This window comes from Trichoderma atroviride, chromosome 2 (genome assembly GCF_020647795.1).
Source record: "Trichoderma atroviride chromosome 2, complete sequence".
NCBI lineage: Eukaryota > Fungi > Ascomycota > Sordariomycetes > Hypocreales > Hypocreaceae > Trichoderma > Trichoderma atroviride.
Window position 1 is genome coordinate 3,877,657 of NC_089401.1, and position 23,767 is coordinate 3,901,423.

Genomic DNA, 23,767 nt, shown 5'->3' on the forward strand with positions numbered 1-23,767 from the left:
CCGAATCTCTTTCTTTCTCGTCGTAGACACAGCTCATCACAATGTCTGCCAAGTCAATCTTCGAGGCCGATGGCAAGGCCATTCTCAACTACCACCTGACCCGGGCTCCTGTCATCAAGCCGAGTCCTCTCCCTGCGCCCACCACTCACAACCCTGCTGCCAGACTCGCCTCACTGAGCTTCCCTGAGGATGCTGCCGTCGAGGACGTCCTGAACCAGGCCGAGGTTACCTTCCCCTGGCTTCTCCAGCCCGGTGCCAAGTTTGTTGCAAAGCCCGATCAGCTCATCAAGCGACGAGGCAAGAGCGGTCTGCTGGCCCTCAACAAGACTTGGCCCGAGGCCAAGGCCTGGGTTGCCGAGCGAGCTGGCAAGGAGCAAAAGGTTGAGCACACATCTGGTGTTCTGCGACAGTTTCTGGTAGAGCCCTTTGTGCCTCACCCTCAAGACACAGAGTACTACATCAACATCAACTCAGTCCGTGATGTGAGTAATTTTTTCCTCTTTTTCATTCCATTTCTTTTTCTTGTTTGGCTCTGTTTCTTGAAAATTGTCAACAAACACACCATCTGCAGAAGAACCACATGCTGGTCATCTGGGTAGAGTCGAGTGACTCCTATGGTGCATGACAAGAAGGGGTGCAAGGGGATTCAAAATTGAGTTTTGAGAGAAGATGGGTGAGATATAAAAGGCTTCGGGCGAAAGAAAGGATTTTCTTTATATATACCAGGCCATGGCGCTTGCACTCGGTGTGAAAATTGTCTCCGTAGCCTGCCGAAACGAGAGGCCGGGCGGACGAACGGATGTCACAATAGGGAGGGTCCTGGACAGGACTTAGTCACACCCCTGCTCGCGCGATTACACACCACATCTCAACTCCATCCTCAGCTCAGCTCTCATACTATCTTATCATTTATGCCATCTATCAGAAAATCTTTGCTGACAACATCTTTTTTTCAATTGATTTAGGGAGACTGGATTCTCTTCACCCACGAGGGTGGTGTTGACGTCGGTGATGTCGACGCCAAGGCTGAGAAGCTCCTGATCCCCGTGGATCTCTCAGAGTACCCTTCCAACGAGGAGATTGCAGCTGCTCTTCTCAAGAACATTCCCTCTGGTCTTCACAATGTCCTGGTGGACTTCATCACCCGGCTGTACGCCGTCTACGTGGACTGCCAGTTCACCTACCTCGAGATCAACCCCTTGGTTGTGATCCCCAACGAGGACAAGACCTCTGCCGCCGTCCACTTCCTGGATCTTGCTGCCAAGCTCGACCAGACCGCCGACTTTGAGTGCGGTGTCAAGTGGGCCATTGCCCGATCTCCTGCTGCCCTTGGCCTCACCAACATTGCCCCTGGTGGTGACAAGGTCAGCATCGATGCTGGTCCCCCAATGGAGTTCCCTGCCCCCTTTGGCCGTGAGCTCTCCAAGGAGGAGGCCTTCATCGCTGAGCTGGACGCAAAGACTGGTGCTTCTCTGAAGCTCACCGTTCTCAACCCTACTGGCCGCATCTGGACACTGGTTGCTGGTGGCGGTGCTTCCGTCGTCTATGCCGACGCCATTGCCTCCGCCGGCTTCGCCGACGAGCTGGCCAACTACGGTGAATACTCTGGTGCTCCCACCGAGTCACAAACCTACCACTACGCCCGCACGGTCCTGGACCTGATGCTGCGCGCTCCCATGGCCGACAAGGGCAAGGTCCTGTTCATTGGTGGTGGCATTGCCAACTTCACCAACGTCGCCAGCACCTTCAAGGGTGTCATCCGCGCTCTCCGTGACGTCGCTCCCCAGCTGATTGAGCACAACGTTCAGATCTGGGTGCGTCGTGCCGGCCCCAACTACCAGGAGGGTCTGAAGAACATGAAGTCTGCCACCGCCGAGCTTGGCCTCAACGCCAAGATCTTTGGCCCCGAGATGCACGTCTCTGGTATTGTTCCTCTGGCTCTCATCCCTGGCAAGTGGGAGAGCAGCAACCTGGAGGAGTTCAAGGCTTAAGCGAAGGGGAGTAAAACATGGAACCTAAAAAGGGGGGTTCCATATTACGGACAACGATATAGCTACTTTTTATCAGCTCAAAGTTAATATTGTTGCGTTCTTGTATTTTGCAATCTAGACGGGATGGTGGGGTTAAGCTTATTTTGTTATTTCATAGCCTTGGGAAGACTTTCACAGAAGAGGAAAAAAAAATTATTAGTGTGTCGAAGGAAGCACAAGGCTGGATAAAGGGAAAGTGGTTGTCTGCGGGAGACGATACAAACGACACAAACAAACATGATAATACAAATTCAATATGACATCTCCATGCCGTTTAGCCGATGTGATGTAGCTGTCAAGTTGACATCTTTGTCATCCCATTAAATGACGTAAAGCCAAGAGAAAAGGGCAGACACTAATGTGGGTTATACGAGAACTGCATATAGAGGATCAAATGACAAAAGTGCCCTTGTGCAGTACGGATATACCCAAGCATCATTTAGATGATACCTTAGTAGATGGACGAGGCCGTAGTTGGCGCCTTTGGACGTGATGCCTGCCTGAATTGTGCCTAGTCTACACTCCGCGGAACGAACTCCATTGTGGATACGAGAATGGGAGATTGTTCGAACCCGAGGAGCAGAATTACGCCCGGCCATGTACTATTCCGATCATCGTTGCCAGGCTGTCTTGAGGGTAGACTATCTGCGAGTGTTTCGCAAATGGGTAAAGTACCAAGATACATACACTCTGCGCGAGACAGAATCCGGCAATCTTGTGAGCCACATGCCACGTGGCGGGCCCGAGTCGACGAATGTAGCTCTTTTTTTTCACGCAGGTTTCCCTTGGAGGTGGCCCCCAGCTTCGATCTATGGGTGCTCCATACAGTTTCCATGCTCGGGGTTGTCGGTCTTGATTAAAGCGAATTCGTCGCGATAGGCGCCAATGGGGAGGGGCAAAACACCTCGTTGCGGCCAGCACAATCCCAGACAATGAGGGAAACTGTCCATCTCAGCTATCCAAGCCCTTGATAAGGGTAACCTCCATAGAAGGCTCAGGAATGGAAAGCTGCTCCAGCCATCAGCCGCTCTCTCTTTCTCACATCCTCTCTCGCTCACTCGCTCTCTCTTCCCCCTCATCCACAGTGTTTGCTTATCATATCCCTTTCAGCCCTCTGCAAAGATCAGCCGCACCAGCATCTTCTCGATCCCCCTCTGGTGATGTGTGATGTGATGTAAGTCAGCTCACGCGTCTGGGATGGCCCGGACCGATGCATGGATTAGAAATAAAAACACAACCCGGGCAAGATAGCAAAAAGATAGGGCGAACTGCTGCTTACAAAAAGGGGGCTGTGGCTGTGAAAGGGCCTCATTAGACCGAGAGAGGGAAAAGACACCGAGGAGCAGGCGGCAGAAAACAGAACAGAGAGGCCGCTGAAACTGACTGACTGGGCAATGGGCATCCGCCGTGACTAACTGACCGCCCTTCGGCCAGGCTGATGATGCCCACAGTTTTGCTCATGACGGGTCCTCCAGGCTGCATGAGGCGACGGATTCAATAAAACATGCAGTGGGACTCTGCCAGTCGGTGCTTGCTCGCTCGCTTCCTTTGCGAAATGCATCTGATGATGCTCCTGGGCAGGTCGCAGCGGCTGGGCGCGTGACGCAGCACCTGATGTGACGAGTCAATGGAATCGAGGGGAAGCAGCTCCCAGGACGTCCTTGCACTCTCCTCCTCCCTCTCTTGCCTCTTTCTCGCCGTGCCTTGTCTTGCCTTGATTCAATAGCAGCAGCAGTAATAACAGCAGGAGCAGGAGCCACAAGCCGGAGCCGCCGTTGCCGTTGCCATTACCGTTGCCGTTGCCCATCCCGTTATCTCTCTCCAGCACTCGCTGCCATTCATCCTCGCCGCCTTGCCGCCCCAATCCAGCAGAGCCGGGGCTGGACTGAAGGTGTGACCGTTGCAGCAGTTGCAGTTGCAGTTGCAGTTGCAGCTTCTCCAACTTTGCTTGGGTCACAGCGGCTCCTCGCCTTCCTGCTTCCCCCTCCTTGCAGTCTCCAATCCCCAAAGCTGCCTCGCCTTGGCCGGATAAGGTAACGCTGAAGCTAACCAGGATTCTGTATGAGATTCTGCCCACGATGGCGTCAGTCTCGGATCATAAGAATGCCTGCCCTAGTGCCCTGTATCTGTATATATAAAACGGCCGGCAGTCGTCCAAGCCTCGCCTCTCCGTCTTCTCCCGCAAAACCTCGCTCTCTCGCTCGTCCAGTCCCGCTTGCTGTTAACAGCTTTTGTTTCATTTTTATCTCTCTCCTTTCGCCGTGACTCTTACTTTTTTTTTTGAACGTGCCCCATACAACAAGCGCCAACCAAGCCCGCACTTACATGGCAAAGAGCGCCCACACCACCCTTCAGCCATACCCCTAATAAACGACGCCCCGAAACGTGCAAATATTCAGGCCCCAGGGGAGAGGGGAAGAGATATCTTTTTTTGCTCCGCACAACCCTTGGTCGTATTTTCCCTAGTCCTCTCGTTGTTTATATATTTGTCCCTCGTCGCCTGTCGAAACCCTTTTCTTTTTCCCCTTTTGGTCCCCTGGAGAAAGAGACGAAACAGAGACATTGATCTGCGTCGGATACACACTCTAGCCCCCCCACCCCCCACTCTCGCTTTCGCTGCGAACCTGCCAAACGCACGTCATTGCTGCACTTATATAAGCTACCCGCTGCTTGGATCCCCAAGTGACTTACCGCCAGAAGTCAACGGGCAAATACCGAGGAAACAAGAAGAGATACGGACTGCACGCAACAACTTGAAGTTCCCAGCAAGAACCTCGGAGAAAGTGTTTTCTGCCTGGCTGAGCTGGCACGTGGGTACCAAGAATCCACTGCCAGCGCGTCAAAGGTGTGTGGATTCTCTCGTTCTTGTCCCTGTTTACATGGGTGTATGGGATCATGTGCCCTTTTTTCATTCAATTGTCCGTCGTCGTGTTGCTTTGTGCAATTTGCTTCTAGATCCAATCCCACATAAACGCTTGATGCGCTTTTGGCTCACTGTTGTTTCACCAGATTTCCCCAAGGGGTAGGTGACAACCCCGGGCCAATAGGGGAGACACGATTCCCATCGTCTTCAAAATCAGCTGTGCATAACCCTCGGTGTGAGAGAAAAGAAAGAATGGCTCGCCTAGTCGATCCGTCGCCTCCTGTCGATTATTGCTGCTCTGGGTGCTGCAAGGCCGCCGATTTTGGCACCCACGACTACTGCTTGCCCTGCGAGACCAACCCGGCATGCACCACCAGCCTGGACAAGACTAAGGACATTAACCAGCCGCCACGGGATAAGAGCCGCAGTGTCTGAAGTGGCTTTTGAAAGAAAGGGCAGACGGGAACGGACAGAAAGATGACGAAACTGGGAAATTGAAAGAAAGAAATTTGACAGAAAAAAGTTGAAAAGAAGAAGTAGAAAGAAAAAAAAGACCTAGCGGTTCGTGCCGTCCAACTCAGATCGAGGGGCTGGTCCCCCACACGCTACATGTTTGCAAATAATTCCGGCATTGGGAGTTTGGAGCCATGGATTGTATTGTAATGTACTTTATACGCTCCAAGTAAATAGGCATAGGTATTTTTATGAAAGCATCCTACCTGCATAAGAAGGAGAAGATAAAGAAGACAATCATCATCATGGCTGCGCTAAATGGGATATCTAAAGGTTCAAAGCAGAATGAGAAAGACATGTATTTACATTAAAGCAACTCCATTAATTTTCTTCTGTATCGCCCCCTTTTTTTTCCCTCCTCCCCAAACAATATAGTTACTGAAGACTGAATTGAACCACCATCGCCTCTCTCCCTCTACCCTCCAATTCAGATTAGATGAAGAGCATGGCAACCAAAGGCAGAGCCAGAGCCCAAGAAGCAGGGTGAGTCCAGGCAGCGGCGCTGTCCTTGTCATCGCTCTTGGAGTCGCTGGAGCTGCTGGAGCCGGCCTTACCAGCAGAGGTGGTGGTGGTGGAGTTGGATCCAGTGTCGGCAGAGTTCTTGCCGGCCCAGTTGGACTCGTCGTCGCTGAGGGGAACAACCTTGAGGCCGGTGACGGCGTTGCCTTCGGAATCCTTGACGTTCATCTTGACGTTGTAGTTGGAGATCTTGACAATGGCGCCGCTGGGCTTGGGGCTGATGCCGTTGTCGATGAGCTTCTGGACGCCGGGAGGGGGGACGGGCAGGGTGAAGTTGCTGTCGAAGCCCTTCTCCTTAATGAGGCTGGAAGCGCACTTGGGAGCGGCGGGGGCCTTGCCGCTGGCCTTTTGGGACTGCACAGACTTCCAGTCGATCTTGGCGAACTGGGCCTTGAGGCGGTTGTAGTCGCCCATGATGTTGAGGGTGTCGCCAGTGATGTTGACCAGGCCGTAGTTGTTGTCCTCCTCGGTGTACTCGTAGACGAAGCCGCCGGAGAAGACGGGGGTCATGTCGGAGCCGTAGATGGCCTGGGCCTCGTTCCAGTAGCGGGGCATGGGGGTGTTGCAGCCGTACTCGCTGAAGAAGACGGGGACGGAGGTGTCCTGGAAGTTTTCGGTCAAGACGTCGTAGGATGAGCTCTTGTAGGTAGCGTCAGGGCCGCACCAGCTGTACGAGTTGAGGGCGAAGACGTCGGCACGGCTCATGTCGCCATCATCGTTGGGCTCGGAGCACTGCAGGTAGTTCCAGGTATCCCACAGGACATCACGAACATCGGCGGCAGAGTAGCCAACGGGGATCTGGCGCTTGAGGTTCTTCTTGATGTAGTTCTTCAAGTCTCGGGTGACGGCGCGCAGGTAAGGAGGCACGAACTTCGCCGTGGGGATGTCGTTGATGACCTCGTTTCCGGAGAAGAAGAGCAGAGTGTTGGGGTAGTTGCCGAAGGCTTCGGCAATCGCAAAGGTGCGGTTGGAGTAGGCCTCGTAGTAACTCGTCCAGGGCTCGGATGAGGTGATAGACTCGCCGACCAGAGGAGAGTTGACATCCAGAACCATGTACATGCCAGCCTAGACCGAGGCAAATCAGCTGCTGCATTCGACGTGCGAGTGGGCAGGGCATAGAGCCATTGCATAAGAGGGGGAACAAACTTACAGCATTGAAGATACTGGCGCACTGGTCGTGGTTCAGGTTGGGATCGAGGTTGTACACGCGAATGGCGTTGACGCCCATGACCTGCAGAAGAGCCGCATCACGCAAGCAGGTGTCGGCGTCGCTGAGAGGGTCCTTGCCCGTCTTGGGATCGTACCCAGCACTGCCGCCGGGCTGGTAGGCAACACCAACAAGCTGAAATTTGTTGCCGTCAGTGTCGACAAAGTCGGTTCCCTTGATGGTGAGCGGCTTGACGGCTCCCACAGTGGTGGCGGCGAGGGCCACGAGCGCAGCTTGCATCTGCAGCACATTTTGAGTCAGCGGCGGATCAAAAAAGGGATTTCCAATGTAATATGCTAAGTAGACAAAATGTGTCGTGTAGCACGATCGGAGGTGATTATGCGCAATATCGAAGCAAACAAGGCTCTGATACCAGCATCCTGATGCAAGGGGCACCACTCACAAGCATGATTAATGTTGATTTGCTAAAAGAATACTAGAAATTCTCAAAAACGAAAAGAATAGAGTATTGACAGAAAAAGCAATAACGATGAAGCTCGGTTATTATATTGGCGGTTCCCGAAAGCAAAAGCGAGTGATGGATTCTCGAGACTGCGGAAGACACGTCTGAAACGCAAAGGGAGAGGCGAGAGCGCTTTGATAGGTTCTGCGACAGGTCAAAAGAGTGACTGGAAGCCTGTAAAATAAGCACTTCCCAAAAGCTCGAGAGGCAAATTCTACGAGCGAAGCAAAAATAAAGAGCGACGACTTTGTTCAAAACGAGTGCGAACGTGTCTTTGACAGAAGCTGGGAGGGAATGAATGCGATTGATGGGCGGGAAGTAAGTACAAGTAGTCTCGACCGACAGGACCCTTGACCAGCAAACGGGCATCCAATTGCAGTGCGGGCCAGGGGGCATTTGCAGTTCTAGGCAGTGCTAGCAGGCCTGGCCGGTGCTCGGTAGCGCTCACAAGACCTTCCCCCAGGGCCCTGCCCAGCCCCGGGGCTCTGTATTGGAGGGCACCTCCTCTGCAACTGGCGCGTGAATGGCACCATTGCCGCTGCGCTAGTGCGGTAGGCCAGGAACGGGCGGGGCCCCGCTGGAACGTTTGATTTGGGCTGCTGCAGATCCGTCGCAGCTGGTGGAGGCGGCGCGAAAGAGGGAGCCTCAGCGTGAGACGGACTGTCTCAGCTAGCATGTTTGATCTGGGCTTTTGCAGCGATTTTTACTTGAGACGAACCATTTTGCGGCCAATGCTACAGTATTCGTGTGTTGGGCACAGCACCACTTGGATGCAGCGTTAGTTGAGTAAGCGATTAGTGCTGCTAGTGCGCCGTATCGTATTTGGTGCTACTGGCTGGAGCTTTGAGAGCGTCTGGTCTTGGCTGCGGCACTCGCTTATAGCGCAAGATGAGGCATTCTGCTCGCTAACAGAGACCCCGTAGGATACGAGGCTGCCGAAATGCCTCTCGCTCCCACCGTTCAATGGCCTCTTGGCCCTCACTTGGCATGGCATGGCATGGCATGGCTCGGACTTTATTCAGGAGGGCCGTGCATCGTCTCTCTCCCCTTGACTAATTGCCTCTCGTCACTCGCAGTGTTGATCTTGTCTTGTTCCTCTCTCATGTCGCCTGCTTCATGGGTACTGGGGTACTGGCATACTGCATACTCTATCTAGGTCCCGAATTTCGCTCCAATCTTGGGTACATGCCAAAGCACACCAAAATTGAAAAATGTACCTGCAAATAGTAGCAATCAAACGTCCCTCCTCGTGTCCGACGCCGCTCACGCCGAGTCAGCAGAGCTAGGAGATCGATAATTTCCCCATTCGAGCAGGTCCAAATAGTACCCCCCGGACTTCGTATACAGTAAATCGCCGCAGGGCCAGTCCAAGCAAATCATACCCACTATTAGCGACAAAGTAACCCCGTATTAATGCCATTCCGCATCAGAAACATTGGCCGTGGCGAATCACTATTGACTTGATGTAACCTCCAAATCCCATTGGGTTAGCTAGCATTTTCAAGTCACAATTGCAATAGGAGACTTTTCGAGCTGCTATAATGTTAGCCAAAGATTGGGCCATGGGTACGGCCATTACGGGCTGCTACATCGTTTACAAGGTGAGTACGGGTATCGTCACCGGGCTGTTCGTGATGACCTCGTTCTTTCCTATCTTGGCAGTCTATATCGCTGCAAAAGACGGCTCTACCTGACGCCCAGCATAGCCTTTTCTCCTTTCATGTTTCCAGATGCTCCCTTTTTTCTTCTTGTTGATTTTCACTATCGACTCAACTGGGAAGAACTTGGTAGTGATGATAGCAATTGGTAAGAGTTTGGTATTGATGATAGTATCATTGGCAAGGCATAGAGAAGAATGAAGATTCCAACAAGATGAATTTTGATTACTACACATGACTTCGATTACTGGTCGACCTGATGAAAATAGAACCAAAAGGTAGTTCTGCAAGGTCATTGAGCGAAAACTTCTCTCGCACGAATTGCTTTTTCAGCGATATCGACTATATCCTGTTCTTACCAAAATGCTCGGCGCCTAGAAGATATTAGGCCAGCCAAGCACTGCCAAGTAAAGTCTAAAATGACATTCTTATCGTATCAGGGACGTTAAGAGAGAGCAGCAAATTAGGCCAAGAGAACTGAAAATAAACTCTTTACGCTTGTTCCCTTCTAGATCCCGTCTTTTACAAGATTCAAAACATGCACAGCCTCGAAATGACCTCACTAGAACCTTATTTCAACCTACAAAAAGTGAAAACCTAATCTATTAAACGTGTATTTGCTTCCTTGGCACGGGAGGCGAAGCCTTCTTGGCCTCATAAAATGCAAACGCTCTACTATGCTTGTAAATAGGGTCCTCGGGGATTCCTTTTAGGTGTGGCGTCCCCCTCCCCGGAATCTCGCTTTTCCTACGGCGCAGGGGGGGGGGGACATTGGCATTTAAAATGAGCGCGCCCCATGCCCCTGTTTGTTCTTTTCGTCCAATTTAGGGGCTGACCTTCTGCGACCCAAAGCAGTAAGACTGGGTGGCTTCATTCTCCTAGCCAAGCCTATTCGCTCTGCAGGGTAATTAATGCTGCCCATTCTCCCGTCTGATTGGTTTCATAAGTCTGTGCATTCACCGCCTGCCTTTTGAGTTTCAGGACCCTTTTTCTGCCACCCCTCCCCAAAGTTTACGGTGAAGTGGCTGATAGTGGGAACACGAAGGTGAATGGTCCAGATCCCGCGATCTTTCAAGATCTCTCACCAACAACTCCTCATATGCCTCTCCGCCTCCCGGCCATATCAACACTTCGCCCACTCATCCCCCGGTCCTCCATACTCCGACCACTAAGCACAATGGCTACCCGTAAGCACATCTCCCCCCCAAAACACAACTCGACTGGCTGACTCCTTCCAGCTCCCCCCGACACCCGCCCCATCGTCGTCTCCGGCCCTTCTGGCGTCGGCAAGGGAACCCTCTACGGCATGCTCTTCGACCGCCACCCAGACACCTTCGCCCTGTCCGTCTCACACACCACGCGCGACCCTCGTCCCGGCGAGGAGCGCGGCGTCCACTACCACTACGTCACCATGGAGGACTTTGAGGACCTCATCGCAAAGGACGGCTTCGTCGAGCACGCAAAGTACGGCCGCAACCGCTACGGCACCAGCAAGATGACCATTGAGGAGCAGACCAAGAAGGGCAAGGTTGTCCTGCTGGACATTGAGATGGAGGTAAATGCCAACCGCAATGACTTGATTCACCAAAACACCCAAGAGAGCTGATCTGGCGACGAAACAAGTTCAGAGGCTAATATGGTGTATAGGGCGTCAAGCAAATCAAAAACTCCGGCATCTCGGCCCGCTACATCTTCGTTTCCCCGCCATCAATTGAGACCCTGGAGAAGCGCCTGCGTGGCCGAGGCACTGAGACCGAGCAGAGCGTCCAGGAGAGACTGTCTCAGGCCCAGAAGGAGCTCGAGTTTTCCAAGACACCCGGCGTTCATGACATCATTATTGTCAATGACGACCTCGAGGAGTCATACAAGAAGTTGGAAGAGTTTGTTTACAAGTCTTAGGAGTAAACCCAAGAACTACACGATACGATTTCATGGCAAATACCCACCAAAAAGTCCCTTTCCTATACAGTATAGATAAAGAGCGTCATTTACAACATTCCTATTGCTGTTAGAATAGCCGCAAGACGCAAGGTTCACGAATCGATTCACGACATGGAGTCAAGCTTGGAAATATTAAAATAGGAGATAAATGCAAAATTAATCAACATATCATACTCTCTCTCTCTCTTTCCATTCTGCCACTCTCTTCCTTAACAACTCAACTAACTGTAGGTATATTGAAAGTACAGGTATGGGGATCTGATTAAAACGTAAGAAAATGGTCAAGGAAGGCTCCGATGGTACTACTAAAAACAAAATAAATGCGTATTAAAAGACCGCAGACGAGATGATTCGGACCACTGAGCGTTTCACGATGGGCAGAATTCATGCTGCCCTTATAAACGTCGCATGGTTGGTGAGAGCGCGCCCAGTCTCTTGTAATGGCATTCCGCCCCCCAGTGCTCTCGCCTTTGTGCGTTGCTTGAAGTGAAAACAAAGCGAATATTGAGTCGGATTGCGGTGCAGAGAAATCCGGTCCGCACATCTCCAAATAGAAAATACACTGCTTTTTACCGCGCATAACACCACCCACGAGGTGAGAATAATCGTAAGACTGGCTGGTCGTCGTTCCACCTAGAGAACGCCATCACTCTACTGGCCAAACGTCAAGCACGAGCGAAAATTTAGTATCCGTTGATGCCCATTCGCTGGGAGCCTCGGCTCATCTCACGATCAGCAGCAGGGCTGATCGGTCTGCTGGCGGCACCACCACCGTGTGCGCTGCTCTCCTTCAGTGCGAGCAGCTGCTTAGCACGGAAAGTCTCGTAGTGGATCTGGGAGGTGGTCTCGATAAGGTCCTGGAGGTGGGTTCGGAGCAAGAAGTTTCGCAGGTAGACGAATTCGCAGTGGTTCTCGTCCTCAACGTTGATCACACCCCAGCGGTTCTGGCGACCACGGACTTGCTTGCCATTGACAATAATGTTGCTCTCAGAGCCAACAACCGCAAAAGGAACCAAGCTCTGTAAAGAGATGTACATGTCAGTCAAACATTTGTGGATACTAGCGACGATGGTGTACTATATGCGTACCTTGATCTGCTGGTTCAGGTTTCGCTCCTCGTCGTCAAACTCCTCGTTATCGTACGGGAACATCTTGAGGTTGTGGAAGGCAAACTCGGCCTTGATACGCTCCTTGAACTCCAATCGCTCCTCAACAGTCAAGGTATCAGCCTTGGCAATGACAGGCACAACGTTGACAACATCGGACAGCTTCTTCAAGACGACAATATCAATGGGCTTGAGAGAGTGGCCAGAAGGCTGGATGAAGAACAGACAGGCGTGGATGCGGGTGTCGGGGATGTAACGCTCTCGCTGGGCGGTAAGCTCCTTTCGCAGGTACGCGGAGTGCTGGTCCTTGATGTACTTGACGATGGGATCCCAACAGCGGTCGTTGTTGACAAGGTCGCCGTAGCCGGGGGTGTCGACGATGTTGAGCCTCAGACGGACACCATTCTCCTCAATGAGGTGAGATACGCCCTGGATCTCGGTGGTTTGGCGAATGGGCTCGTCAGGCTGCAGGCGACCCTTGGAGTCGATGAGGTGCGAGGCGAAGATGGTGTTGATGAGCGTCGACTTGCCCAAGCCAGTCTGGCCTGTCAATCCAGTTAGTTTCCCATTCGGTTTACGGGATAGTAAGGCGCCTCGACAGCGCGCGCCACTTACCAACGCAAATAACGTTGAACTGAAATCCACGCTTCAACAGCTTGCGCTCAATCTGCGACGTGATGCTGTCGAAACCAACATGGCTGCTAGGGGTGATAGTAGACGGAGTCGCCATCGTGACTGATTATGAGAGATTGGGAGAAACGAATGAAGGAGAAGGATGCTGTTAAGGAGTAAGGACAAAGCAATTCTTCCCTATTCCAAGAAAGAGCGTGGGCGTGGGCGAAAACGCGTGGAAGACGAAGGACAGCAGACGCGAGGGCCAGCAATTCAGAAAGCGGAAGCCTGATGGATGGAATTGGAGGTTGTGAGAGGCACTGGCAGCGATCCTGGAGAAGGGGAACTTTTTGGACGGGCTGGTGGTGGCTCCTCCTTACTGGGCCAGTTGGCGTGTTCTTGCCTTGCCAGGTAGTGCAAGTAATAATTTCGGCGTAGGGGCAGGAGCAGGCCAGGACACGAGAAAGGGGGGAATGGAAGGTGCCAGGGGTAGCATGGAGAGCTGCTAATTGGCTGCAGACCTGTCTGTGCTGTGGAGGCCCGTGATTGGCTCGTATACCTGGCCAGAGGCACTAAGGCAGTTTAGCCCGGCACAGTTGCGAGAAGCTGCATTTTGGGCGGTACTTGGGTACTTGGGTACTTTGGGGTACCTGGCTTTTGGTGCTAGGCGGGATGTGGTGCTAGGCGGGATGCGGTGCTAGAGGCAAGATTTTGATGATCGATTTTCTTGATACGGTGCATGATCATGAGCCACGACAAATTGAACTTCACAACGAGCCGGTAACCAGACAAGACAACGAGCCGAGTCGACGATACCAAACTCCGATCGGAATAATTCTTCGCAGGGCGTTTCGCATTAGGGGAGTCAGCATCTGGGTCTCTGTGCGCAGAACCGTTTTGCGCAAGTCGCACCACCACGCAACGAAATAGAATTCAAGAACAAACCGTCACAATGGCAGCAACCGCTTTCCTTCCTCGCCTCGCCTCTCCTTTCTCCCTCGCCGTCTCGCGCTGGGCGACATTCTACACCACACCATATACCCTAAAATTCCTTCCCTCACTATCAATCGCAATCCCCGGCGTCACAATCAACATTCCCGGCCTGCTGGGCGACATTTGGGAATCGGTCCTGCGGGCAGTGCCCAAGAACAAGGTCTCTCACTCAAAAAAGAGATCGAGGCAGATGGCTGGAAAGGCTCTGAAAGATGTCAACCATCTGTGCAAGTGTCCCGGCTGCGGAGAGATCAAGAGGACGCACAGGTTATGCCAGCACTGTCTTGAAGGTATGGCCATGGATAGCTGACGCGCTTCTAGATAAAATGCTAACTTGTTTGCTCTTTAGAAATGAAGAGAATATGGCGCCAGGATTATCCTTCAAGCAGTCCATTCTAAAAGCCCAGGTTGATAGGTGGCTAGATTCCCTCTCGCAACTATATCAAAGGCCTGTGTACTACAACCTCGGGTCAGATCAAGCCTACCAGCTTGCATTTGCCTTACTTAGCCAATGCTTTGTTTCATCATGTACCAATATGAAAATCAGGATAGAGGAATGGATAGTAGAAAAAGATACTCCAAGCATAAATATTAAGAAAAAAAATTACGAATATATGAAATATTATGTGCCAAAATGACCTGCGCGGGGTGCAGCATAAGATTCATAGACAGACTACATCTGAATATTTTATATGTAAAAAAAAATTTATACGTGGCCATTATGAAAATTGATAGGTTGCAGCTAATCGACATGATATAAGTGGAAGCAAGCCCGAGTAGTTGTTTTAATACTCGCCTCTGACGTTGATGCTACGGCGAATTATCAACCCCACCAGCTCACAAGCCCCAAAGCTTCTACGACAGCGCTGTGAACGGCAACCACCAAGCAACAACAGCATTGTAGCAAAGCGACAATGGTAAGGCCCTCGCCAATTCTATCAACTCATTCCATAAAATCTCACTTAGCCGAATACATAGTCCAAGCAATATTTGACCACCCATACGGTGGATAATGGTTAGTCTTCTTTCACCCACCAAAGGCCATGCAGCTGATGAGGGATTGCTGCAGCCCACATTGCGGACATATTCTCACTGGCAGCATCGCCAAAGACGCTGCTCTCAGCGAGTGGCTCTTCAACGCTTCATGTACACGATACCACTGATCCTTCTTACCCTCTGAAGCAGTCCATCCCCGGTGCCCACAAACTAGGCTGCCACCACATCTGCACATCGCGCAACGGCCTCTACGCTGCCAGCGCGGGCTTCGGGGGCGAGGTCAAGATATGGGAGTATAACAAGGAGACGGGCGAATGGAACGACGGCGGCGAGGTCACAGGCCCAACGGTGAAGCCGGGCGAAGTATGGGCGATTGCTCTCAGCGAGGATGGAGGCTACCTGGCGGGCACCACCAACGATGGCAGGATCAACGTGTGGGATGTCGCAGATCGGAGCAGAGCCAAGATTCGGGAATACGAAACGGGCAGTGCAGGCTCGGGCAGCTTTGGCATGTGCGTGGATCTCAGTAACGATGGAAAATTCACGGCAAGCGGGCATCAGAATGGCTCGGTCTACGTGTTCAACAATGATACGGGGAGAATTCTATACTCCCTGTCCGGTGCGTTACACTTTTATCTCTTCTCCCTGAGCTTTTTACATCTAACACGCATCTACAGGACTTGCCAAGCCCGTCCGCGCAGTAGCGATATCGCCTGCTGGTACTCGAGTGGCCGCAGCGGGCGATGCAGGCATCATCGCCATTTACGATACAAAGCATGGCGAACACGTGGGCAATCTTACGGGACATTCATCATGGATCACATCACTTGACTGGAGTGACACTGGAGAATACCTCCTTAGCGGCTCGATGGACGGCAAGGTGAAAGTGTGGTCAATCGAGCGAGGCGTTTGTGTTGCAACGCACAGTGAGACAGACAAGGCCTTATGGGCCGTCCGGTGGCTGCCCAAGACTGGGCGCAGTGAAATGTTCTGCACTGCTGGTGCGAATAGGAGCATTTCATTCTACAGAGAGGCAACGGGAAGTTGAGAGTATCATGGGTATGTAGTACAGACTTAGAACGGCATCTTGGCATTATATGCCTTATACAATGAACACGAAATCGAACTCATACAAACCTCAAGATGAAGCTCCCATATTGAGATGGATGAGATGGATGCCACGTGACGTCGCTCCAGTCTCGCGTTGCCCCGCCAAACATTAGCGCCATTCTAGCATCATTATCCCTCGCCGTCATCCACCTTTCAGCAGGCAGCCGAGCAGTAACTCCACTTGATTTACGTGTGTTCCTGCATCATTGATCGCATTTATACAGCCAGCCGTTAACGGTCTACAGCATATAAACAAGACGCATTGGCTCGCACAAGCCAATTGTTCGGCCTATATATCAGCAGATCAATTACTGCGTCATACTCGACTACTCGGTATCCTTAACAAAACAGCGTTACAAGGTATCTTTGTCCAGCAATGCCTACAACAAGACGATCGGCGGCCAGCGCCCGGGGCCGCCCTGGTCCTGCCAAGGGACAGTCGACAATCAGCTTCTCGGGCAAGGTTACAAAGGCCGTGCCCAAGGATTTGAAGAAGGCGGCAGTAGATGCGCCTACGATTGCTAGAACTACCATCCCCGAGCGGCCAGCGGCCAAAGACGAAGTTCGCAAAGAAGAAGAGGAAGCCGTTAATGTCGCTGCAGAAGAACCAAAGGTTGTTGAACCAGAGCAAGAGGAGGAAGTGGAAGAGATTGTTGAACAAGTTGCAGAGAAATCAGAGGCCGAGTTGAAAGCTGAAAAGATTACTGATACCCAGATCAAATCATACTGGAAAGGGATTGAGAAGCAGCGCAAGGCACCTCGAGTCCACCAGCAAGATCTCGACTTGGGCGAGAAAGTGCTTAGATACTTTGACGTGAGCTCGCAGTACGGAGTAAGTAGATACGTCTCTTTCCTTTCCTCTGCTTTGATGTTATGACGTGTGTGGATTGGGGCAATTATTAACACATTGTTTTGAAGCCTTGTATTGGAACGACTCGCTTGAAGAGGTGGCAGCGGGCTGAGCGACTGGGTCTGAATCCTCCGATTGAAGTTTTGGCAGTGCTTGTAAAAGAGGAAAATAGGAACAACGATGAGGTGGAAACCGCCCACATGGATCGGATAATGAATGCTACGGCCCTGTTCACATAGGATGAAAGTACGAGGAGGTATTAATTTTCGAATGTCGGGTGGCGGCGTTGGGTGCAACAGATGATGCTTTACTGGCCTTTTTTCTTTTCTTTTTTCTTTTCTTCTTCATTTGTTTTGCGTTATGGAGGGTATGATAGCTGCATACTACTGTAGGTAGATAGTTTTATCTTTGCAGATGTACACGGATATGTAAACGTTAATTCTATGATATGGTATGCCGCGTTTGGCTTTATTCATACAAGGTGCTGTTGACCAACACCTAACCCAAGCCACGATACAACATTAATACCAGATGCTTCGCGTTCGGTGGTGGGGAATAGATTCCTTTCCTGCTGCTTCCATTTCCTTCATTGTATCGTAAAGGAAAAAGTCGATCAAAATAGCATTAACATGGGTATCTGGGTGCGCACTCTGAATCTCTCTCCGTATTAACTCAACGCACCAGATACTGCAAGCTGTTTCCACCTTTGTTAGCAGAGTCTAAACACATACTTTGAATAATGCACACTCTTACCTCTTAGCTGTATCTCCCACCGGCTCCCGCTTTCAATAAGCTTCTTGTCGCGAATGGCCGCGTCAATCTGTGGACCGATATACAAGGCGCCCAAGGTAGACAGAATCTGTGGCACACGATAATCGGCAAACATGGTGATCTTGTCAATATCACGAAACTCGCCATATGACTTGCCCTCAAAACAGGCCCATATGTCTGCAACGAAGATTTGGGCACGTTTCATGATGCGGACAGGGGCTTTTCTGCCTTCGAATGGGTGCTCGTCTCTGAAGCAGTCAAAGTCCCGGGCGAGGATATTGACGAGCTGGGCCGCGGAGCCCTTGGCGGCGGAAATGAGATTAACGACGGAGCATTCGTATTTCTTTTGGTGCTTTTAGTTGGTACATGTCTTCATTTAGAAAACGAGGAAAATGGAACATACGTTATAAAGCACATTCCCGCTCTCTCTAAGGCAGTCAAGACGCTCCTGAAGCAGAGGCATTTCTTCCTCTGTGCAGGATCTGAATACGTGTCTCAGTGATTCCAAGTTACACTCATCCTCATTTTGCCAGTAGTGAGGATCCGTAATGGGGATATCTGCAAAGCAACATGGTCAGACGATAATCTTATTTGGATGTGTAGTATAATCAAGTGGTCACTAACCTTCTTCAAGGGCTCTCTGAATTGCGGCTACAAGACTCCAGTAACCCGTCCATCTCTTCCCCTTGTACTCAATAGCAAATCTCTCGTCGTCAGGCAGCTCAGACCAGAACGAAAAGTTGAGCAGGTCCATGGTGAAGATGAAAGCGGCCGTGGCTTCATCCTTGGCCTTGGGGTGCAGCTCGTGTGATGACCAGGTGGAAGTAGAATAGCTCTTCTCTTGCATCTGGGCATAAATGGTCTCTGCGGCACGCTTTGTTGAGCGCATGTCAATGGCTACGTCGATTCCATGGTCGTAGACATATTCGGCATCAGCTAGGACGCCTGTTTCGGGCTCTTCGTCTTTGATGGAGACGCCTTGGAGATGCTGCCGCAGAATGGCGAGGAGCTCGAGATCTACCTCGTCGTCGGACATTTCAGGAGAAAGGGAGTGCTGTGAATGATGATGTTGTACTTTGAGAGTTGATCCAGTTTTATTCGACTTAGAAGTTCCCAACTAGAGATGTTGAATGAGTTTCTCAGTTGCGGGCGTCGCTGTGAATAGCACCCCGCTGAGTGGAGGACTGGTGCTTAGAATCAAGGCCTAATCAGGGCTTGCAGCTGGGAAATGGGAATTTGCTATTATATAGCCCTGGCATTTGCACATCATCTATTCCACTGCACAATCGGACCTCCCGTCTTATCATAATTATGCCTCTTTTCTGTAATTAACTCCCATCTACTTATATACATAAAAAACTACATGGTATCACCAAAGCACGTCTCAGAACCAGAAAAAAACTTCCGTCCCGTTCAGGCACACACAGCCTCGTCTCAAGTCGCAGTCGCACCGCTTCCCGCTCAGCGCCCTCTTTCTTATCTTAGCGCTCCCTATCAGTTGCTGCTCAGCGCACGGACCCCTCGGCTCTATTCCCCCGGGCCTCTGACCTCATGCAATTGGTCGCAACTCAGCTTTTCGACTGCCTCGTCCGCTGTACTTCAACGCCCTGCAGCTGCCCGCGCCGAGCATCGCCAGACCAGCAGCTGAAAAGCGACGGCGTTTTGGCGCAACCAATTCGACGCCCCTCTCTCGCTTGCAACCGATCACCTTCGATCTCCATCTCCAGATTGCATCTCCAAACCATCTTCATCGCCACAATCTACGATTAGCTACACTCAAGCTCCCGCTCTGATAGCGGCGATGGAGGCTCCCAAAGAAGCTCTCGCGGATGCGGCTGGCGACAGCGTGCCAACCTCTGCTCCTCCTCCTACCGCCGTCCAGGAATCTCATCAGCCGCAAAGAATTGTCGCGTCGCATCCTGCGCCCCCTCAGCGAAACCCAATGATTACACGCGATAGATTTAACCACCAGTCGCTCGGCGCATCTCTAAATTCCTCGGTTAAGCATGTACGTTCGTTTAGTGACGAGCCTGAGAGCTCTCAGCCGCACCGCACCATAATCTGCCTTGGAGATTAATCTCGATGCTCGTTCCAAACTATATCCCTCTTTCTTACGATATAATTGCCTGTTTTTTCTTTCTATTTGCTTTTCGCAGATGCACCGTTCATATACTAATTCCAATCGCAGGCGCGGGTGCTCATGGTGGGCGCTGGCGGCATCGGCTGCGAGCTTCTGAAAAACCTCGTGCTCAACGGCTTCGGCGAGATTCACATTGTCGACCTCGACACGATCGATCTTTCCAACCTCAATCGCCAGTTTCTCTTCCGACATGAACATATCAAGAAATCAAAAGCATTGGTGCGTTTGGATACCGAGGTTGCGCCAATGTCGCTTGGCTGTCGCAATGCTAATTATTGGAGCAGGTTGCCAAAGAGGCAGCACAGAGATTCAACCCAAACGTCAAGCTTGTTGCGCATCACGCTAATATTAAAGACTCCGAGTTCAGCGTTCCCTGGTTTCGCGACTTCAAGATCGTTTTCAATGCTTTAGACAACCTCGACGCCAGACGGCACGTGAACAAGATGTGCCTGGCGGCGGATGTTCCGCTCATCGAGAGCGGGACGACTGGTTTCAATGGCCAGGTTCAAGTCATCAAAAAGGGCATTACGGCTTGTTATGACTGCACTCCCAAAGAGACGCCCAAATCATTCCCTGTCTGTACCATTCGAAGCACACCGAGCCAGCCAATCCATTGTATAGTATGGGGCAAAAGTTATCTGCTAAAGTAAGAAGCGCCCTTTCATACATGGTGTCAACTTCTCCTCTTCATGCTTCTTTTCTAACATCTTTTCAGTGAAATATTTGGCGTCAGCGAAGATGAATCAGCTTTCGATCACTCAGCAGATGCGGATAATGGTAGGACTTAGAATGTCTATGCTGCAAGATGAGATTCCACGCTAAATAAAGATTGTAGCCCAGGAAATCGAGGAGTTAAAGAAAGAATCAGAAGCACTAAAGAAAATTAGAGACGCAATTGGAACACCTGAATTTCCAAAACTGCTCTTCGATAAGGTTTTCAATTCTGATATCGAGCGCTTGCGGTCTGTAGAAGACATGTGGAAATCGCGTCGCGCCCCTGAAGCGCTCAAGTACGAAGATGTACTTGCACGAGCTAGTCAGAGCCTCGAGTCAAAAGACGCCATACTGGCAGACGGACAGAAGGTCTGGACCCTCGAAGAAAGTCTTGTTGTCTTCAATGACAGCCTCGACCGGCTTAGCAAGCGACTGCTTCAGCTGAAAGCGACAAAGAACGCTGCGTCGCCTGAGCCAACCATTACCTTTGACAAGGATGACGATGATACGCTAGACTTTGTAGCATCCAGTGCAAATATTCGCTCCACCGTATTCGGCATTGATTTGAAATCTCGCTTCGATATCAAGCAGATGGCCGGCAACATCATACCGGCGATTGCTACAACAAATGCAATTGTCGCAGGTCTCTGTGTTTTGCAATCCTTCAAAGTGCTCAAAGGGGAATATGCGCAGGCTAAAGAAGTTTTCCTAACGCCCTTTGCCAACGCAAGACTTTTGGCTCCGGATAGAAATCGAGAGCCAAACCGCGACTGTCCTGTCTGCGGCATTTATTACACCAGCGTTGTTGCCGACCTGAGTAGAGCAACACTGCACGATATTGTTGAAGGCTTGGTGAAGAATCAGTTTGGCTATAGAGATAAGGAGTTTTCCGTGAGCAATGACGTGGGCGTGTTATATGATCCTGATGAGACGGATAATCTTGAGAAGAAGCTCACAGAACTTGGTACAGCATCAAGATCCTCATTTGCCCATTGTATCGAAACTAACATCTCTGCAGGTATCAAAGGAGGCAGTTTCCTCACAGTCACTGATGAGGATGATGAAGATACGCTCGTCAATGTGGTGATTGATATTCAGGATGGGTATGAATTTAACGAAAAACAGGAAATCCGTTCTTGCCTGGAAGATGCTAACCGATGGCAGGATCTTGGATAACCAAAAAGAATCATTCCGTCCGGTTCACGCTGGGCGGCCCGAAATTCCCCACAAGCCAAAGAAATCTTCGCCAGTTGAGACCAATGGCAACGGCCATGACCAACAAAATGGAAAGCATTCTCTAGATGATGAGATGGTGGTGGAGGAATCCAAAGGCATCAAGAGGGCTCTTCCTGATGATGAAAGCCCCCCTTCCAAAAAGGCCAAGATGATTAGCTCTGCAGATGATGATGTAGTCGTCGTAGAAGACGCTGGCGGAGCCATCGTCATCGATGACTGATGATAGATTCACGGACAAACTTGCTGCGCTGTCTTCAGGCAGCACTCAGCCCACCATCTAGGTTGAGGATGCAGTTGTTTGCGAAACCGTTGAACGCCAGAAACAGAGCGGCATCGGCAACCTCTGCAGGATCCGCTACTCTATTAAGAGGCGTATCTTTGAGGTAAGCTTGCTGGAGTTCTGGCTTGAGATCTAATGATGAGATGTACATTAGCTTGGGTACAGGAGCCACGAGAGCATTATACTATAGGAATCATGAAAGAGCAAAAAGCGGCTGGGAGGAAGATGCATACCAGTCCACATGGAGCTGTTGACCCAACCGGGCAGCAGAGCATTTACACGGATAGATCGAGACGCCATCTCACGGCACAGGGCACGAGTAAAACCTAGGAGAAGATTAGCTTCCGACCACATGATGAAATGTAAAAAATAACAATGTATGTTAATATATATCAGAAAAAATTGAGATATAGCAGCAATAGGATTCGCTCTTACCAACTACGCCAGCCTTGGATGCAGCATAAGCTGTGGCGCCAAGGCCCCCTTTTGTTGCCATGAGGCTAGAGACGTTTATGATGCAGCCTGAGAGGAAGACGGGATGATTAGTTTAGCTGATGAGGGATGTGAAGCACTGATAAGGGTTTAGAGAGATTCACCGTTGGGTCTCATCTTTGCGTGCTTGCATACAAGCATCGTGGCAAGTAGATTTGTGTCGACAATACGTGAGAGTTCCTCATCAGGAGTTCGCTTTAGAAAGGTGGTCTGGGAGATGCCGGCACAGTTGACGAGGATATCAATGGGTCCAATGGTGGCGTCGTCTTGAGGCTATTTGTGGCTCGGTTAACGATTCCATTCTTCAAAGTAGATTACGAGAGACTTCTAAAGTTTGCAATGTGTATCAAAGTAAAGATGGCTCTCTTCAGTCTATCAAAACTATGAATAGAGGTAAATGTATTTACCTTTGATGGCAATGCCCGTGAGCTAAACAAGGCTTTAATTTCTTCCCTATTGGACGCATCAAGACGAATAAACCGGTGAGCTGAGGGAATGCTACTATCCGCAGCAGCACCAGCAGCGTTTCCCGTGCCATCGCCAGTCTCGGGTAGGCTATACGGACGAAGCTGCGGTTCCAGCGTATGGCGAACCTGGATGGCTGAGCGGCCGAGGAGCGACACGACGGCGCCGTGCTGGGCAAAGGCCTTTGCAATGGATGAGCCAATGACGCCTGTGGCGCCGACGACGACGCAGTGTCTGCCGGCAAATTGCAAGGCCATGATGTTTTGTGTGTTGTCGTATTTTCCGTGGCTAATGGACGGATAATGTTTGCTTCGGTGCTACTTTGGGGAATTCAATGGGGGCTTGCCGAGAGCACTAACGGCGGCGGAACTGGTCAATTACGGCGGAGGATGAAAAGCATATGTACTAGTATGCATGTCATGGCGGGCAGATTAGATCGGTCGCCAGTACTACTTGGCTTAGTACAGTCAGGGGCCAAAAATCCACGAACGGCTTACAGTATAGCACTATAATCAGCAAATTGACTACTATTACTAAGTTAAATTAAAGATATAAATAAGATTCTATATACACTAAGAAAATTATTATATATAATTTATTAACCCAGTTAAATAATTTTAAAGTTTTAGTAGAATTTTATTAGATATTAGCTAAGATATCAATATTATAAATGAATAAGAATAAGTATAAATTTGTACTAGTAAATACAGTGTTAATAAAAATTCTGCTATAGGTATATATACTATATTTTACTTTTGACTTTATTTCTTAAATAACTTATTAGATTTAATATATATTAATAAAAAAA

At 50.5% G+C, this 23,767-nt stretch overlaps 10 protein-coding genes across 11 annotated transcripts; 6 read left to right on the plus strand and 4 right to left on the minus strand.

Moving 5' to 3' along the window:
- Positions 1-41: 41 nt before the first annotated feature.
- TrAtP1_004071 (uncharacterized protein) lies at positions 42-1,991 on the plus strand (the record flags this gene model as incomplete). The annotated part of the gene is made up of 2 exons (XM_014083703.2): positions 42-482; positions 966-1,991. 2 exons carry the CDS (start codon positions 42-44, stop codon positions 1,989-1,991), a joined length of 1,467 nt encoding a protein of 488 aa, XP_013939178.1.
- A 3,847-nt stretch (positions 1,992-5,838) lies between these two features.
- On the minus strand, positions 5,839-7,541 carry TrAtP1_004072 (uncharacterized protein; the record flags this gene model as incomplete). The annotated part of the gene is made up of 3 exons (XM_014083704.2): positions 5,839-6,990; positions 7,076-7,372; positions 7,536-7,541. 3 exons carry the CDS (start codon positions 7,539-7,541, stop codon positions 5,839-5,841), a joined length of 1,455 nt encoding a protein of 484 aa, XP_013939179.2.
- A 2,431-nt stretch (positions 7,542-9,972) lies between these two features.
- On the plus strand, positions 9,973-11,337 carry TrAtP1_004073 (uncharacterized protein). Its single transcript, XM_014083705.2, has 4 exons — positions 9,973-10,199; positions 10,299-10,440; positions 10,492-10,808; positions 10,901-11,337. Exons 2-4 carry the CDS (start codon positions 10,353-10,355, stop codon positions 11,150-11,152), a joined length of 657 nt encoding a protein of 218 aa, XP_013939180.2. The 5' UTR covers positions 9,973-10,199; positions 10,299-10,352; the 3' UTR covers positions 11,153-11,337.
- On the minus strand, positions 11,338-13,317 carry TrAtP1_004074 (uncharacterized protein). Its single transcript, XM_014083706.2, has 3 exons — positions 12,916-13,317; positions 12,283-12,845; positions 11,338-12,213 (listed from the first exon to the last, which is right to left on the minus strand). The coding sequence occupies exons 1-3, from the start codon at positions 13,028-13,030 to the stop codon at positions 11,878-11,880; spliced, it is 1,014 nt and encodes a 337-aa protein (XP_013939181.1). The 5' UTR covers positions 13,031-13,317; the 3' UTR covers positions 11,338-11,877.
- Positions 13,318-13,864: 547 nt separating this feature from the next.
- Positions 13,865-14,304, plus strand: TrAtP1_004075 (mitochondrial 54S ribosomal protein bL32m; the record flags this gene model as incomplete). Its single annotated transcript, XM_014083512.1, has 2 exons — positions 13,865-14,195; positions 14,255-14,304. 2 exons carry the CDS (start codon positions 13,865-13,867, stop codon positions 14,302-14,304), a joined length of 381 nt encoding a protein of 126 aa, XP_013938987.1.
- A 361-nt stretch (positions 14,305-14,665) lies between these two features.
- On the plus strand, positions 14,666-16,031 carry TrAtP1_004076 (uncharacterized protein). The gene is made up of 4 exons (XM_014083707.2): positions 14,666-14,822; positions 14,884-14,920; positions 14,975-15,520; positions 15,579-16,031. The coding sequence occupies exons 1-4, from the start codon at positions 14,820-14,822 to the stop codon at positions 15,947-15,949; spliced, it is 957 nt and encodes a 318-aa protein (XP_013939182.1). The 5' UTR covers positions 14,666-14,819; the 3' UTR covers positions 15,950-16,031.
- Positions 16,032-16,387: 356 nt separating this feature from the next.
- TrAtP1_004077 (uncharacterized protein) lies at positions 16,388-17,100 on the plus strand (the record flags this gene model as incomplete). The annotated part of the gene is made up of 2 exons (XM_014083500.1): positions 16,388-16,843; positions 16,930-17,100. 2 exons carry the CDS (start codon positions 16,388-16,390, stop codon positions 17,098-17,100), a joined length of 627 nt encoding a protein of 208 aa, XP_013938975.1.
- Positions 17,101-17,382: 282 nt separating this feature from the next.
- TrAtP1_004078 (uncharacterized protein) lies at positions 17,383-18,668 on the minus strand (the record flags this gene model as incomplete). Its single annotated transcript, XM_014083708.2, has 4 exons — positions 17,383-17,555; positions 17,615-17,975; positions 18,036-18,190; positions 18,257-18,668. 4 exons carry the CDS (start codon positions 18,666-18,668, stop codon positions 17,383-17,385), a joined length of 1,101 nt encoding a protein of 366 aa, XP_013939183.1.
- Positions 18,669-19,167: 499 nt separating this feature from the next.
- Positions 19,168-22,440, plus strand: TrAtP1_004079 (uncharacterized protein). 2 transcript variants are annotated; one of them, XM_014083710.2, is made up of 7 exons: positions 19,168-19,640; positions 19,821-19,991; positions 20,057-20,418; positions 20,488-20,549; positions 20,608-21,450; positions 21,505-21,589; positions 21,651-22,440. In XM_014083710.2, exons 1-7 carry the CDS (start codon positions 19,434-19,436, stop codon positions 21,940-21,942), a joined length of 2,022 nt encoding a protein of 673 aa, XP_013939185.1. In that variant the 5' UTR covers positions 19,168-19,433; the 3' UTR covers positions 21,943-22,440. The 2 variants fall into 2 exon arrangements, with proteins under 2 accessions (XP_013939185.1, XP_065968236.1); XM_066112153.1 differs by having other exon boundaries at positions 19,168-19,991.
- On the minus strand, positions 21,977-23,216 carry TrAtP1_004080 (uncharacterized protein; the record flags this gene model as incomplete). Its single annotated transcript, XM_014083711.2, has 5 exons — positions 21,977-22,134; positions 22,236-22,328; positions 22,438-22,524; positions 22,599-22,767; positions 22,902-23,216. The coding sequence occupies 5 exons, from the start codon at positions 23,214-23,216 to the stop codon at positions 21,977-21,979; spliced, it is 822 nt and encodes a 273-aa protein (XP_013939186.2).
- Between the last annotated feature and the right edge of the window lie 551 nt (positions 23,217-23,767).

Excerpts from the sequence above, each read along its gene's own strand:
- TrAtP1_004073 (XM_014083705.2), top strand. The coding sequence starts at position 10,353 with ATGCCTCTCCGCCTCCCGGCCATATCAACACTTCGCCCACTCATCCCC. Across the intron at positions 10,441-10,491 it reads ACTAAGCACAATGGCTACCC|CTCCCCCCGACACCCGCCCC; the intron begins GTAAGCACATCT and ends GACTCCTTCCAG. Across the intron at positions 10,809-10,900 it reads TGCTGGACATTGAGATGGAG|GGCGTCAAGCAAATCAAAAA; the intron begins GTAAATGCCAAC and ends TATGGTGTATAG.
- TrAtP1_004074 (XM_014083706.2), bottom strand. The coding sequence starts at position 13,030 with ATGGCGACTCCGTCTACTATCACCCCTAGCAGCCATGTTGGTTTCGAC. Across the intron at positions 12,846-12,915 it reads GTTCAACGTTATTTGCGTTG|GCCAGACTGGCTTGGGCAAG; the intron begins GTAAGTGGCGCG and ends CTGGATTGACAG. Across the intron at positions 12,214-12,282 it reads ACCTGAACCAGCAGATCAAG|AGCTTGGTTCCTTTTGCGGT; the intron begins GTACGCATATAG and ends ATCTCTTTACAG.
- TrAtP1_004076 (XM_014083707.2), top strand. Across the intron at positions 14,921-14,974 it reads CACCCATACGGTGGATAATG|CCCACATTGCGGACATATTC; the intron begins GTTAGTCTTCTT and ends GGATTGCTGCAG. Across the intron at positions 15,521-15,578 it reads AATTCTATACTCCCTGTCCG|GACTTGCCAAGCCCGTCCGC; the intron begins GTGCGTTACACT and ends ACGCATCTACAG.
- TrAtP1_004079 (XM_014083710.2), top strand. The coding sequence starts at position 19,434 with ATGGAGGCTCCCAAAGAAGCTCTCGCGGATGCGGCTGGCGACAGCGTG. Across the intron at positions 20,550-20,607 it reads CTCAGCAGATGCGGATAATG|CCCAGGAAATCGAGGAGTTA; the intron begins GTAGGACTTAGA and ends TAAAGATTGTAG. Across the intron at positions 21,590-21,650 it reads GTGATTGATATTCAGGATGG|GATCTTGGATAACCAAAAAG; the intron begins GTATGAATTTAA and ends AACCGATGGCAG.